This window comes from Chionomys nivalis, chromosome 22, assembly GCF_950005125.1.
Source record: "Chionomys nivalis chromosome 22, mChiNiv1.1, whole genome shotgun sequence".
NCBI lineage: Eukaryota > Metazoa > Chordata > Mammalia > Rodentia > Cricetidae > Chionomys > Chionomys nivalis.
In genome coordinates, this window is record NC_080107.1 from 41652051 (window position 1) to 41667821 (window position 15771).

Here is a 15771-nt window from a genome sequence, read left to right on the forward strand (position 1 = left end):
TAGCAAATTCCAGGCCAGTCAGGAATACATAGGTATCCTGTCACAGAAAAAGACAAGATCCTTACAATGTGAGAAATGGAAAACAGCCAAGGACACAAAAGACTTCAGGGCCCAGAAAACATTTTGGAACCAGATAAACAAGATTTTTAAGAAAATTAAGAACATCAAAACTAAGTGTGGTAGCTTATACTCTAGAGGTTTATGCAGGAGGATCAGAAGTTCAAGACTATCCTTGGCCACATAATAAGGCTGAAACTAGCTGGAGCTACTAGAGATTCTGCCTCAATAAAAAAGTAACACCAGCTGCAACACTTGGGAGAGCAGGCCCTGCACCTCACCTGGGTAACACAATAGAGCCAACCTTGTTGGTAGAGGTATGGATGAGCCAGTCCCAAAGCTGTTATTTTTGATTATTTTTATTCATTTTACATACCGATCCGGTTCCCCATCCTGCCCTTCCTCCTCCCCTACACCTTCCCCTTATCCCCACCCACTCCTCAGAGAGGGTAAGGCTTCCCATAGGGAGTCAACAAAGCCGGGCACATCAAGTTGAGGCAGGACCAAGCCCCTTTCCCCTTCGTCAAGGCTAAGCATGGTATCCCACTGTATAAAGTAGGTTCCAAAAAGCCAGTTCATGCACAAGGGATAAATCTTGGTCCTACTGCCAAGGTTCCCACAAAAAGACCAAGAAACACATTCAGAGGGACTAGTACAGTCCCATGCAGGCTCCACAGCTGTCAGTGCAGAGTTCATGATCTCCCACTAGCTCGTCAGCTGTCTCTGTGGTTTCCCCATCATGATCTTCACACACACACACACACACACACACATACACACACACACACACACTCATATAATTTCTCCTCCCTCTCTTCAACTGGAATCCAGAAACTTGGCCCAGTATTTAGCTGTGGATCTCTGCATCTACTTCCATCAGTTACTGGATGGGGGTCTTTACTGACAATTAGGGTAGTAACCAGTCTCATTACTAAAAACAGACACCCTCTCCACTATTGCTAGATGTCTTAGCTGGGGTCATCCTTGCTAAGGATGAGGATTCCTGCAGCCCCAAAGTTGTAAGCATGGGAGAGCTGTCCCCACTACTAACTTGGCATGTGGTGGTATGGGAAGGTGAGAGATAGCCCTCATCACCCCTCATTCCTTACCACCTACAGAGCTGACCCTCCCCCTTACCAGCTGCAGCACTCAGGAAATGGACGCTGCCCAGCCCTCACCTAGGCAGCACAGCAGGTCTGCCTGGTGCTCAGAGGGGAGGGTGACTCAGCCCCAATGCTACCAGCAAAGGAGAGCTGTCTCAGTTATTCATCAGACACATGGTAGCATTGGTGGAGGGGAGATGCCCTGATACAGGTAGAGGAGCTGGCCCTGGGGTCATAAGAGTAGGAGGGCTGTGCCTACCCCTCATCAGCTGGCCGTACTCAGAAGCCCGTCTACCTTACCTGAGCAACGTAATAAAGCTGTCCTAATGGTGCAGGTGTGGGCGGGCTGACCCCGCGGGTGTGAAAGTGGAAGATCTAGCAGCCCCGCCCCCCATATCTTGCTCATTGCTGCAGGAGGTAAATTATCTGGGGCAATGCTGGAGTGCTCTCCCTGGCAGTGAAGATGAGGGAGAGCTGACTGGCAGACCAACCCTGAAGCAGCCCAGACCCAGAACTGGGGTTAGGACTTGGCGGGCCCCAACGTCACCCCGTCTATGATCTACTGGAGCATGAATGGAGAATGAGCCTGACCCACAAACCCAAAGCTACAGGACCTCCACAACACAGGGCAACACAGGACATCAAATGAGAATCCCGGTGAGGGCCCATCATCAACAGTATAGTAGAGACCAGAAGCCTTGGACCAGACCAGTGACCCTTTGCAATAAAGATATTCGGACAAAGGGGTTTACTGTGTGGCTCACTGCGTCACACTGCAGCTTCCACGATAAGATTTTAAATTTTATTCTCTTACCCCCCCTTTTTCTATTAAATATTGTTTTATTTGGGGGTGCAGCAGGGACAGAGGGTAGATGCAAAGGGACAGGGAAATGAATGGGATCAAGATACATATGTAACAGACACATAAAACAAATTTTTAAAAAAAGGAAAAGAAAAGAAAAAAATCCAAAAATATGTAAAATTTTATACTGGGAACGGAGTTTGATCACAACACTGCTAAAGAAAAAAAGTAACAATCTCTTTATATTGAAATTTTTGGCTGAAACTGGAGTTTCATCAACACTCAGCAAATTCAGTCACATGTCTCTAGGAGATCCTGGACATCAGGGACAGCATGTCTGACTAGCATCAATGAGGCCCTGAGTTCCATCCCAAGTACCTCAAAAAAGTAAAAAGAGGGCTGGAGAGACAGCTCAGTGGTTAAAAACACTGGCTGTTCTTCCAGAGGTCCTGAATTCAATTCCCTCAACCATATGGGGACTCACAACTAGATCATAAGATCTAGTGCCCTCTTCTGGCCTGCAAGCATACATGCAGACAGAGCATTCAGCCCTTAAAAAAATGCATAAACAAATAAATTAATTTGAAAAAATTTTTTAAAGAAAATATATACTCATATACTAGAAATATACTTATCCCCAGGATGAATAACTAGCTATTCCCAAATGAACCAAAAATGAGCAGAGGCAATGGTCACAGGTTGTTGGTCTGCCAGCTGGGCTAAACAGGAGCCAAGCACCTCTGAGGCCTGCAGGCTGTGAGTCTCCCTGCCCTCCTGCCTATTCCTAAGGGCACTGGCCATCTGTCAAGCCTCTCAGCAGAGGATGGGACAGGCTGAGTGGGGATGCCCAGGCCCTCAGGTAACAACATGACAGAATTTCCCCCATATTCTGCAAGCTCCTGCTACATCTCACTGAGAAGAGCTTAGAGACACAGCGGGAGCTGAGGGTGGCTGCCACTCCAGGGGCTCAGTGTAGGGTAAGACAAGTGGTACTGGGCCTGCCAGACCCTGAAGTGGGGTAGATGGCAACACTTCATGAATGTCTCTCAAATCTTCCCAGTTCCACACATCCTGGAGAGACCCTGGATATAAGGCTGGCCTCTCCAATAGGAATTCAGCTATCTGTTCCTGATTTCCTGATGGTTCTTGGGCACAGCCACATATCTCAGCTTCTTCATGATGGAGGGCCAGCCCAGCAGCTGCTGGTCCCACATGTACTCTGGGGACAGCACCTTCGTAGGCTTGTGGTACAGCAGGTACTTATTCAGATGACTCTCATCATGCCACACGGCCTCGATGCCATTGGCCTTGTCCTCCACCATAGCCTGATGGCAGGCCTTGGTGAGATGGTGCACCTCCACTACTGACCCCCCAAAGAAGGCCCCCATGTAATAAAAGTCACCCTCATCCCAGGGGATGTAGGCCTGGGACTTCGGCCGGCGCTCGTAGGTAAAGGCTTCTCGGCTGCTTCTGTAGAAGCCAGGATGCAGGGTACCGAAGAGTGCTGAGAGAATCTCCACACCCACGTGGTCTTGAAACTTCATGTCCACATCTGCACACACCAGGTAATCCACCTCCTGCAGAAAGCGCTGCTCAGAGAAGTGGCTGATCATCTCCATCCTGTGCATGGACACATCCTGCCAGCGGGAGTAGTTGCGCACGGTCAGCACCACCAGCTTCCGTCCTGCCCCCAGGGGCACCTGCGGCACCTCGGCAGGATGGTCGGTGAAGACATAGTAGATGACCTTGTGTCCCACCATGAAGTGCTGCTCTGCTGTCTCCAGGAACAGTTTCAGGAACACCACATACCTGTGGAAGATGACAAAGGGGTAAGCAGAGGTTTAACACAGCTAGGTCAAGACTAACCAGGGCAGGGGCCCAGGCTGCAGAAACCATGGCTACCATGAGGCAACAACATCCCCACTTTACAGCTGTACTGAGCAGTCTGCAGGCTGTACCTCACCTCACCCTCCTTTGCTGCAGAAGGGTGCAAATGTTAGCAAAGAACGCTAAGGTTCCTTGGAAGCGCCCTGGAAGGTTTCAACCAGGCAGCAGCGATGATTCCAGACCAGGGGTTCTAGGCAGATGCCATGCAGATATCTCTTGTCTTGGCAGGCCCCAGAGAGGGACAGCTCCATCCCAACACATTCCACATCCCACACCCTAGCATTGGCCTGAGCAGAGCCTGTGCTAATAGCGCCCCACTTTCTAAACCTTGGAGGAACTGGATGAATCTGTAAGGGCCTGGTACCTGCACCCCTCCTTTGTGGCACCCTCCAGGATCCTGTCTTAGGAAAGGAAGGGGTCTCTATATCCCAGACCTTCCTCATCAGAGACTTGAAGGTGCTGGGGGAGAAGGCACTCAGTAACTCGCTATGTCCCTAAGTCTCACTCCACATTCACTCCACCAGAGGAAGAAATCATCTCAGAGTGTGCAGGGAAGGGGACAGACACCCTCGAAGGAAGGGCAAGCCTATCCAAACCCTCAGGTCCAAGGGCAAAGGGCTTGTAACCCAGGTTCTAGATCCTCCCAGCCCGAGACGTTTTCACCTGCTTCAGATGACTGCTTCTCCTTTGATGACCCCCAGGGCCATGGGCCACCACCATGGGAATGGGGATCCCCATCACCTGGCAAGTGTGCCAAGCCTCCCCACTTCAAGGTCAGAAACAGGCAAGTGGCTGTGCTCCCTGTGTAAAGGTGACCATGGGGCCCCAGCTAGTTCCCTCAGAGGCCTTATTCCCACAGACAGAGCACCTACCCACATACCCAGCAATACCCAGACAAGGTAGTGTTTATGTCTTGTTACTGTGAAGTTCTCTGTTCCTAGCACTGCAGACATTCTCACGGTGCCTAGGATCCCTCCAGCTGAGCCCCAAATCTGTCTCATGTCTGATTAGTACAAAGGACTCGGAGCTACCCTTGGATGTCACCCAGCACTGCAGAGGACAATTTCCCTTCTCGTATGCTAGCTGCACAGATGACTTCTTAGTCCCCCACAGCCTTCGGCACGGGACTGTTACACTGCCCCCCTTCTATAGGCTCCTATAGGGAAAGTTTCTTGCCTGTGCCCCGGAGTCAGCCTGACCCAGAGTCTCAAGGCCTCACAGGTCTGTCACTCACTGCACACAGGGCTGCGGATAAAGGTTTCAAGCAATCCTTGCTGTCCACCTTGTCCTGCACCTGAGGACACATTAGTGATCACAGCTCTGTTGGCATCCTGGTCCTTGCTGCCAGCTGTGGGGATGAGGACACCTACCTAAAGTGTGTACTGAGGGAGGTAAATGGCACCTGACTGTGAGCACACAGAGAGGGGCAGCTGGCTCCAGAAGGGGGCAGTGCTGGATTCATTCCCCTGTGAGCCCTTCAGGAAGGCGGCAGAGTGAACCAGCCCCACCCACACTGCATCCTAAATACAAACTGATATGCCTGGCCTCCACCTTGACAATTGCGTGTGTGTGTGTGTGTGTGTGTGTGTGTGTGCGTGCGCGCGTATGCGTGTGTGCACGTGTGTGTGTGCGTGTGTGTGTGCCCACTGTATATGTTCATCTTTACTTGCCTGTGTGCCTGTGTGGAGGCCAGAAGTTGACTTTGGGTGTCTTCTGTCATTTCTTTCTGTTCTTTGGACAGGGTCCCTTCTCTGACTCTGAAGTTCACTGTTTGCCTATGCTGTCCAGAAAGCTGCCTGGAACCACTTGTCTCTCCCCTTCAGCCACAGTACTGGGATTACAAGGGCGTGCCTCCATGCCCAGTCATTACATGGGTGTTAAGGATCAAACTCAGGTCCTCACGTCCCTGGAGAAAGTGCTTTATCCTCTAGCCATCTCTCCAGCACCCTCTGCTTACTTTTTGATGGCAAACACGGTCAGTCCAATGGTGGTGTTCAGAAGCCTGAACTGCTCATTCAGGATGTCGATGTTGAAGGTCCCCTCCCAGATGATGGGAGCCAGCCACGGAGTCAAGACAAGAACATCTTTCCTACTACAAGGGGAGAAAGCCAGAGGCAACATGTGACCAAACACGTCTGCAGGAACCCATCTCAGATTCTCACCCTCATCTTCCCCCAGGGCTGCCACCATCCCTGAGTGAGTACTGGGCCAATCAGTAGCTCTCACTGACTACCCCAACCCCAGCACAGTCATAAAAGCAACTGAGTTTACTGCCACTGCAGCCACCATCTGAAAACCCTGATGAGAGAGACAGGAAACAAGGACCAGAAGCCCAAATGGGAAATGAGAGCCAGAAGATGCTCTGGGCTCCAGATTTGAATGAACACTGAAAGGGTTAGCAAGTGAGGGCAATGAGAAGCATAATCAGGCTTTGGGTTTTCTCTGAGTTTGGTTTTGTTTTGTTTTGTTTTCCAGTACTGGAGACTGACCCAGGGCCTCAGGTGTGCTGCTGAACTATTCCCCAGAGCAAGCAAATCGTCCTTCCGTACCTTTGCGACTCCTGCACTACACATGCACTGACTAAATCTACTCACCTGGGTGTCAGAACATTTGGCTGGGCATGGACCATCCTGCAAAAAGAAAGCACAGGAGCTCAAGGTGACAGGAAGGTCACTGAGATGCATCTCACTGGCAGCTGTGCACCAGGCAAACAGACCTGAATGAGCAGGCACGAAAGGGAGGATGAGGTTGAAGACAGGAAAGACAGCAGTGCTCCCACCCCGAATATATTTACGGACAGCAGGGGGCAGCAGAGGCTGCTCTGGGCAGCCTAGCAAAGGATTGGACCCATCCACGTGAAGTCAGAAGCAACACAGCAGCATGTAACAGAAAGGTTCATGTAGCTAGTAACCCATACACACACACACACACAGTCATATGACAGCACACACACACACACACATGACACCCACTCACCTAGACACAGCCTCTGAGTCTCCCAACTCCTCACTTCTTTGGCTCAGGAACCCATAGCTGTGGGAAAGGTGTGCACAGGGGCAGCTGTTCAGGACACAGACCTGAGACTGCATGTCCCTCCCTCCAAAATGCACCACAGTACCCAGCACAGTGAGCACACAAGTTCTCAGTGGGGATGGAGAGCCACGTGACAGACTAAGCATGCCCACCTCCACTGGAAGAGAGGTGGCAAGAGGAAGGACCTTGGGGACAAGGTCAGAATCTGGATGCCTACAGCAGTTGCGGGCATCTTCTCCATGCCAGGTACCTATTGCCCAAGGTCACATGAAGGACTATTCCCTGGCCGTGTCCACAGAATCCCCAGTAGACATAGCAGTGTCTTGCCTTTGTGAGTGTTCACAGACCATCTGCATCTAGAGAAGGCTGCAGCTCAGTCCCCAGGCCTGCCTTTCTCTCCTTCCCCAGGACCCCCACACACACACATCACTAGGACCAAAGACTGAGCATCCAGACCCAGACCCATTTGCAGAATCAGAGGAAGACAATTGTCCTGCAAGCAAAGCTTCACCATGAGGACAGGCAAAAGCCGGACCTGCCACCGTGGGAGGGGCCAAGAGCACCCAAATCGCGGCCATGGAAATGGGCACGCTCACAGCTCAGGGTCCCCACCAGGGTCTCAGGAGCTGCTCCTCACCAGCCCGGATTCTCACCCAAAGAAGACCAAGACGAGCACTGTGAGGAGGATGCCGAGGTGAAGAGAGTAGTATCTTTGTCTTCCTGAAAAACAGCAGCACGGAATTCAGTTACTCACCTCCTTCTTGGGCCTGACCCCCCTCCAGTCCTCTCCTGAGATTCAGAGGTCATCCCCAGGACCCCACCCACCACTATGCCCTATCTCAGGCAGCCCCAATCCCAGCTGAGGCCCCAGCCTGGCTGAGCACTCAGAGGGAAAGTTGTTTACTTCGTGCTCCTGATCCAGCTGCTCCCTTGGGCCCTCAAGGTTCTCTAGGGGCCCCATGTCCTCATGCCACTGAGCACCCCTTCCCTGGGTAAATAAAAATGAACCAAATGATCTTGGGGTCACTGCAGCTCCATCAAAGGAGGCTAGGGCCAGCTCCCCCTCTGTCCCCTGTAGGCTCACATCCACAGGGCCAGCAGCTGGTCTGTTCTAGGACTTTTTCTCATGCTGGGGTTGAAACCCAGGGCTCATGAGTATTGGGTAAGTGTTCCACCGCTGAGCTATGCCCCTAATACCTCAAATGACTTTCATGTCTCTAGAAGTTATGTATTCTCATAACCAAGTTCAAATAGACCCAAAAGACATAGATCTAAATAGACTCATGTGTGGGCTCTGGAGAAGAGCTCAGTGGGGAAAGCTTTTGTCACAGCCACACAAGCTTAGGGACCTCAGTTCAGATCCCCAGAGCCTAGGAAAAGCCAGACATCTGGAATCCCAGCACTCCTGTGATGAGATGGGAGGGGGTGGGAGAATCCGGAAGCTCACAGCCAGCTGGGCTGCACACAGCGAGGAACAACAAAGAAACCCTGTCTCAAACAAGGTGAAAGGCAAGGACTGTCACTCCCCGATGGCTGTCCTCTGACACTCACAGACACACCCGCACCCAGTGTGTTTTTAAAGGTTTATGTCTAAACACAACTGCACCAGAGCAACAGGTGAGCGTCTGGTTGAAGAGCCTGCTCTCTAGACCCTAGCCCTGCTCCTCTCCCCCTCAGGACACCCCCAACGAACCCCTGCCTCTGCACCAGCAACCACCCCACCGGCCCCACAAGCACCTGGAAGGACAGCCATCAATGGACCCACTGGCCCACCTGCATCTGAAGGGACAGTACCAGTGGCCACTGGAGCCACAGGCCCCAACTGTACCTGGAGGAAGAGTGACCTCCTGAACTACAGGCCCCACCTGTAGTGGCACCAGCTGGAGGAAGAGGGACCCCAGAGGCTCAGGAGGAAGAGGGACCCCAGAGGCTCAGGCTCCACATACACTGATCGGAGGAAGAGGTGGAGAGACAGCAATGTACGAGTACATTCAACAACACAAAGAGGAATATGACAGTGCCAGAAATCAGTGATCCTACATCAGCAAGACCCGAACAGCCCAACGCAGATGAAGCAGAAGGAAAACACCTTAAAAATAGCTTTAGGAAGATAATAGAGGCCCTTAAATAATAAATTAAAATTCCCTTAAAGAAATGGAGGAAAAAAAATTGGAAGAAATCAATAAATCCCTTTTTAAAAGCCAAGAAAAAATAATCAAACGGGTGAAGGAAACAGTTCAAGACTTGAAAACTGAAATAGAGGCAATAAAGAAAATACAAGTCAAGGGAATTCTGGAAATGGAAAATCTGGGTAAATGAACAGAACTACAAATGCAAGTATAACCGACAGAATGCAAGAGATGAAGAGAATCTCAGGAGTTGAAGATATGATAGAGGAACTACACTCATTGGTCAAAGAAAATGTTAAATTCAACCAATGCTTACCACAAAACATCCATGAATTCTGGGACACCATGAAAAAACCAAACCTAAGAACAGAAGGAAAAGAATTCCAGCTCGAAGGCACAAAAAAATATATTCAATAAAATCAAAGAAGAAGACTTTCCTAACCTAAAAAGGGATATCCCTATGAAGGTACAAGAAGCTTATAGAACACCAAATAGACTGAAAAAAAAAACCCTCTCCTATATAATAATCAAAACACTAAACACACAAAATTAAAAACGAAAAAAAATAAGCGCTTAAAAGGAAAAAGGACAAGCAACATATAAAGTCAGGTCTCTCCGAATTACAAACAGCTTGGGGCTGAAGAGATGGCTCAGAGGTTAAGAGCACTGGCTGCTCTTCCAGAGGTCCTGAATTCAATTCCCAGCAACCACATGGTGGCTCACAACCATCTATAGTGAGATCTGGTGCCCTCTTCTGGCCTGCAGGCACACATACAGGCAGAACACTGTATACATAATAAATAAACCTTATTTTAAAAAAAAAGAAAAAAGGAATTACAAACAGCTTCTCAACTACTATATCCAGCAAAGCTTTCAGTCTCCATAGATGGAGAAAAGAAGATATCCCATGACTAAACCAAATATAAACAATACCTAGCCACAAACCCAGCCTTACAGAAAGCACTAGAAGGAAAACTAACTTCCAACCCAAGGAAGTTAGCTGCATCCATGAAAACAGGCAACTGACAGTCTCACACCAGCAAACCCCAAAGAAGGAAAACACACAAACACTACCACTGAAAAACAGCAGGAACTAACAATCACTGATTATTAATATCTCTTAATATCAATGGACTCAATTCACTTATAAAAAAAGACACTGGCTAACATATTGGACACGAAAATGGATTCCATCCTTCTGCTGCATGCAACAAACACACCTCAACCTCAAAGACAGACATTGCCTCAGAGCAAAGGTCTGGGAAAGGAATTTCCAATCAAATGGACCTACGAAACAAGCAGGTGTAGCTATCCTAACATCTAACAAGACAGGTTTCAAACTAAAATCAACCAAAAGAGATGGAGAAGGGCATTTTATACTCATCACAGTAAAAATCCATCAATACGAAGTCTCAATTCTGAACATCAATGCTCCAAATACAAGGGCACCCAAATTTGTAAAAGAAGCATCACTAAAGCTTAAATCACACATCAAACCCCACAGACTAATAGCAGGAGACTTCAACACCCCACTCTCACCAACAGACAGGTCTGCCAGACAGAAACTTAACAGAGAAATAAGAGAACTAACAGATGTTATGACTCAAATAGACTTAACATGTATCTATAGAACATTCCACCCAAACCAAAAAGAATATACCTTCTTCTCAGCACCTCATGGAACCTCTTCTAAAATCGACCACATACCCAGTAACAAGGTAAACCTCCACAGATACAAAAAAAAAAATTAGAATAACCCCTTGTACCTTATCAGATCACCATTACTTAAAGTCAGAATTCAACAGCAATACTAATTCCAGAAAGCCCACAAACACATGAAAATTGAACAATGTTCTCCTGAATCATCAATGGGTCGGGACCAAACTAAACCCTCTGAATGTGGATGACAGTTATGTGGCTTGATCTGTTGGGGGATCCCCTGGCAGTGGAATCAGAACTTATTCTGGGTACATGAACTGGCTCTTTGGATCCCATTCCCTATGGTGGGATACATTCTTCAGCCTTGATACGGAAGGGAGGGGCTTGGCCCTGCCTCAACCTGGTATACCAGTCTTCATTGACTGTCCAAGGGAGACCCTATCCCTCTGATGAGTGGATGGGGGATAGGATGGGGGAGGTTGAGGGGAGAAGGAGGGGAGAGAGGAGGAATGGGGGCTATTATATAAAATGGAAAAAAAAAGCACTGGCTAAATATCGCAGCACAGATGGTGGGGGCTCATGGAGTCCCATCCTATCTAAGGGCTACTGGTAACTCTCAGCCTCAGGGGATAAAAAAGAGTCCACTTTCTTCAGGAATGCAGCCTCTTGACTTCTCATGCTTCAGTAGATGACCCCACACCCAAGCACATGCAGGTAGCATCAAGTAGATTCGGTGGGTTGTTTTTTTTTTTTAAATCACATGAAGTTGTGAGGAAAGTCGGGGTTGAAGAACAGAAGAAGAGATGGAGGGGAGGGATGTAGGGTACATTTGATCAAAACATATATATGAGGGCTGGAGAGGTGGCTGAGAGGTTAAGAGCACTGACTGCTCTTCCAGAGGTCCTGAGTTCAATTCCCAGCAACCACATGGTGGCTCACAACCATCTGTAATGAGATCTGGTGCCCTCTTCTGGCCTGCAGGCATACATGGAGGCTGAACACTGTATATATAATAAATAAATAAATCTTTAAAAAAAAAAAAAAGAAAGAAACCCTGTCTCGAAATATAAAATAAATAAATAAAAAAGAAAAAGAAAAAATTAAAAAAAACATATATATGAAATTCCCAAACAATAGAAATAAATCTAAAAAAGAAAAAGTATTTTCAGGCCGGGCGGTAGTGGCGCACGCCTTTAATCCCAGCACTTGGGAGGCAGAGGCAGGCGGTCTCTGTGAGTTCGAGACCAACCTGGTCTACAAGAGCTAGTTCCAGGACAGGCTCCAAAACCATAGAGAAACCCTGTCTCGAAAGAACCAAAAAAAAAAAGAAAAAAAGAAAAAGTATTTTCAGTCACACTAGAGAGACAGCTCAGTGGTTCAGAGGACACACTGCACTTGCATAGAACCCCGGTTCAATTTTCAACACTCACATTGGGCTGCTCACAACCTCCCCTAATCTGAGTTCTAAGAGGACCTACTGATTCCTCTGGCCTCCACAGGTACCTATTCACATACCCACACACAGACACATTCACATCATTTTAAAATAATAAAATTAAATTGTTTCTTAAAAACATTTATCTTGCCAGGTGGTGCTGGCACACACCTTTAATCCCAGCACTTGGGAGGCAGAGGCAGGTGGATCTCTGAGTTAGAGGCCAATTGCTCTACAGAGTGAACTCTAGGACAACCAAGGTTACACAAAGAAAACTGATGTAAAAACAAAAAAGGCACTTAACTATACACACGTGTGTCCATTTCTGGACTCTGCAACCAGTCTGTGGAGCTTTAGGTCGGCCCGAACTCCAACCTGCACTGACACCCTGCATGGATGTCGGTGTGAGTTGAGACTATAGGGGCATACAGGCATATTAAAATCATATCTGGGAAACCGGACTTGGTGATTTGAATAAGAATGGCCCCTACTGGCTCATATTTGAATGCTTAGTCATCAGGGAGTGGCACTACTTGAGAAGGCTCAGGTGGTAATGGCCATGTTAGAGTAAATGTGGCCTTGTTGGAGAAAGTGCAGTCAGTATTTTTTTTGTTTGCTTGCTTTTGTCTGTTTAACTTTAAGGTTTCAAAAACCCCACATCCAGCCCAGCCTCTCTCTCACTCTTTGCCTGCTGCCTGGGGGATCAGGATGGAGCTCTCAGCTACTGCCCTAGTGCCATGTATGCCAACATGATGATAATGGACTGACTATAGGGCTCTGAAACTATAAGCAAGTCCCAACTAAATGCTTTCTTTTGTAAGAGTTGCTGCAGTCATGGTGTCTCTTCACAGCAACAGAACGGTGACTGAGGGCCATGGGCCATGCCAGAGGAGCAGCGAGCTGCAATCGAAGTTCCGGGTGTCAGCCCAGCAGAAGGGAACCCGCTGATGGGACAGTCTCATTTAGGCAAGGACACGGGACTGCAGACCTTGGAATGTCTTTTGCTTCTGCTGCTCTACATGTTTGCTGCCGCTCTCTTTCTCTGGGATCTAGCGTGGTGTGAGTGGACATAGCGAGATCTCCACTGCCTGTAATGTAGTGTGTTTATCACTTGGAAACGTTCCGTTCTATTGGGCATTTTTACCATGGATTGTCAAGGACACGACCCCTCCCTAAATACTGTAAAATTTGATAATGATAATGATAGCTTATACAGAGTTTTGATAAACCAAAGTAAATATAAAAAAAGTTTCACCGCCAGGGTCTGTGTCACCTAAGGAGCTACATGGATTGTAGCTCAAATTAATGATTAACAATTGAATCACAGTAGTTCTGCTAGTTTAAATTCTTTTAACCTTCATGTTGGGAGATGTGTGCACAGGTCTCAGAATGCATCAGAGCGGAAACAAAGCTCTGAAAATAATGTAGCTAAACTAAGATGTTTTTGTTAAATAACTTTGAGGTGAAAAGCCCAAGAAGACATGTCAAAGTTTGAGAAAGGCACAGAGTTGAGTGTGGAACTCTTTAAGGTCAGGGAACAAGAACAAGGCAGCTCAATTGTTTTAGGCTGACTACTCTCCTTGCTAGGTTTGGTTGATGATCAAAGGTGACAACTAATCCCTTAAACCCATTTCTGCCCTCAATATCCTGACATTAAAAAAGTACTAGTGAATGGATATGCACCCTAAAGATTTAAAGCAGAGCTGACTGGTTCTTTTTCATTTATAAAAGTTTAGATTTGTGACTCCTTTAAGATTCCTTACAAGATTATCTTTCAAGATAAGGGAAAAAGTAATTGGTCCTTTCTCTATAACTGCAAAATGCAGCCTGCCAGTAAAAGACTTGACAAGAACACTCTGCTTGCCCGCACAGCTATTCTTTAGCAAGTTGCTTGGGTATGAATGTATGTGGGTTCTTGGGATTTGTCTTTCACCTGTAATTCATAAAATGTTTAATCATGTGAGGGAGATGAAAAACATTTTTTCCTATGTTCATTCATTTAAGAAATGGAATACAACCGTTTTTGACTCTTGTACTGAAAGATTCTGTTGGGATTTAAAAGATGTGGAAAATCATGAGAAGAAGGAGAAAGAGAGAGAGAGAGAGAGAGAGAGAGAGAGAGAGAGAGAGAGAGAGAGAGAGAGAGAGAGAGAAATAAAATAGAAAACCACCAGGAAGGAGAGTTTTTGAGTTCCTCTTTTCCTAATTCCCCTCAGACAGAAAACTAACTGCCCTGACTTCCGGAGCCTGCCCCCCCCACACCCCCACAACTGTAACTAAGACAGAAGTTGATACCGGAGAGCAGGGTATTGCTGTGGCTTCAAGCAGAATGTGGGCTCTGCAATCCCGGACTACAAAAGCGGTTGAACTCTTTAAGCCAGGTTTAGTGTGCACCCTAGTAGAACATGGAAGACAGCAGCGCTGAGAGTGATGTAAAATTATGAGGATCCAGCTCAAGTTTCAGACGGGAAGAATATTAGTGGCCTAAGGGCCATTCTTGTGATATTTTGGCAAAGAACGTAGTTGCGGTCTGCCCTTGTACAAAAAAAAAAAAAAATGACCGAGGCTAAAATGAAGAGTTTTGGATTAATGGTATAGAAGAGGAGATTTAAAGTCAGCCTACTATTGGCAGAGCTATTAACTCTGTATTCTTTAGCAATCACTTACGCTGGTCTATCATGAAAAAGAACAAGCTGGACAAAGAAAAACACAAAATGTCCAGCGTGAGGAGAAAATGAGCACCGGAAGGAGTAATAAAGCTAAGTCCAGTGCTCAAGGAGATAAAAAGTTTAAAGAAAAGCCTGGTGCGCCTCGGTCAGGGGTGGGTCCTCACCCCACCTGAAGGATCCCCTGTGGCCTCCTTTCCTCTGCTCTCAGCTCCCATTTCCCTGTGGACACCAGAAGCTACCTGAGATAGCGCTGCCTCCCGGGTAGGATTAGAAAAGGGAGGGGAGTGTAGAGAGGAGGGAAGCCTCGGAGGGAGCACACAGCGTTTGTTCTTTATAACTGTCCCGCTGAGGTCACTCACCCAAGCGCAGCTCCGTCAACGCTCTGCCCGCACTTGCTCCAGCTCGCGCAGCCCACCACGACAGCATCAGGAGGGACGCAGGGAGGGACCCACTTGGGAACACAGACCCACACCCCAAGCTTCCTAAGGACAGCCGTTGGCCAGAGGTTGGGCTGATACCGAGAAGCTCCGCCCCTCCCGGCCTGTGGCGTCCAGACCAGTGCCCTAGGGCACGCAACCAGCCTAGGGACACGTACACCGGTGCCCCTCCCATTGGTGCCTACGCCAGAGCATCCTGAGCCGGTCCTGCCTAGGGACCCTCAGCTTCTTACAAGGCCATTAACACTAGCGGCCGGTTACACCCTGCAACTCCAGTGCGCAGGACTCACATGCACCCCTCGGCATCTCCAGACCCATGGTCCTGTCCCAAGACCTAGGCTTGTCCTCTGCCTGATAGGATCTCTGGGCTGGATGCTGACACTGTACCTTGCGTAAAGACCATGGTGCCCGCAAGTTCTCTTTTCTGGCTGGTGCTGTTTCCAGGTCTGTTAGAGTCCTCTTCAACTTCTTCGGCTTTGTGTTCTCCTGATCCAGTTTTAGCAGGTGAGAACACAGAATCACCCAGAGGTGACAGGGTCGAGCAGAATGGAGTTTGGTGC

General features: G+C 48.1%; 1 protein-coding gene across 1 annotated transcript; it reads right to left on the minus strand.

Annotated features, from left to right (window-relative positions):
* Positions 1–2020: 2020 nt before the first annotated feature.
* LOC130864456 (histo-blood group ABO system transferase 2-like) lies at positions 2021–15228 on the minus strand. The gene is made up of 6 exons (XM_057754862.1): positions 15134–15228; positions 7536–7602; positions 6826–6882; positions 6444–6479; positions 5807–5941; positions 2021–3771 (listed from the first exon to the last, which is right to left on the minus strand). The coding sequence occupies exons 1-6, from the start codon at positions 15198–15200 to the stop codon at positions 3081–3083; spliced, it is 1053 nt and encodes a 350-aa protein (XP_057610845.1). The 5' UTR covers positions 15201–15228; the 3' UTR covers positions 2021–3080.
* Positions 15229–15771: the final 543 nt, after the last annotated feature.

Coding starts and splice junctions, on each gene's coding strand:
- LOC130864456 (XM_057754862.1), bottom strand. CDS start 15,200: ATGCTGTCGTGGTGGGCTGCGCGAGCTGGAGCAAGTGCGGGCAGAGCG. Junction 7,603..15,133: donor GTTGACGGAGCTGCGCTTGG/GTGAGTGACCTC, acceptor GCTGTTTTTCAG/GAAGACAAAGATACTACTCT. Junction 3,772..5,806: donor ACCGTGTTTGCCATCAAAAA/GTAAGCAGAGGG, acceptor CATCTTCCACAG/GTATGTGGTGTTCCTGAAAC.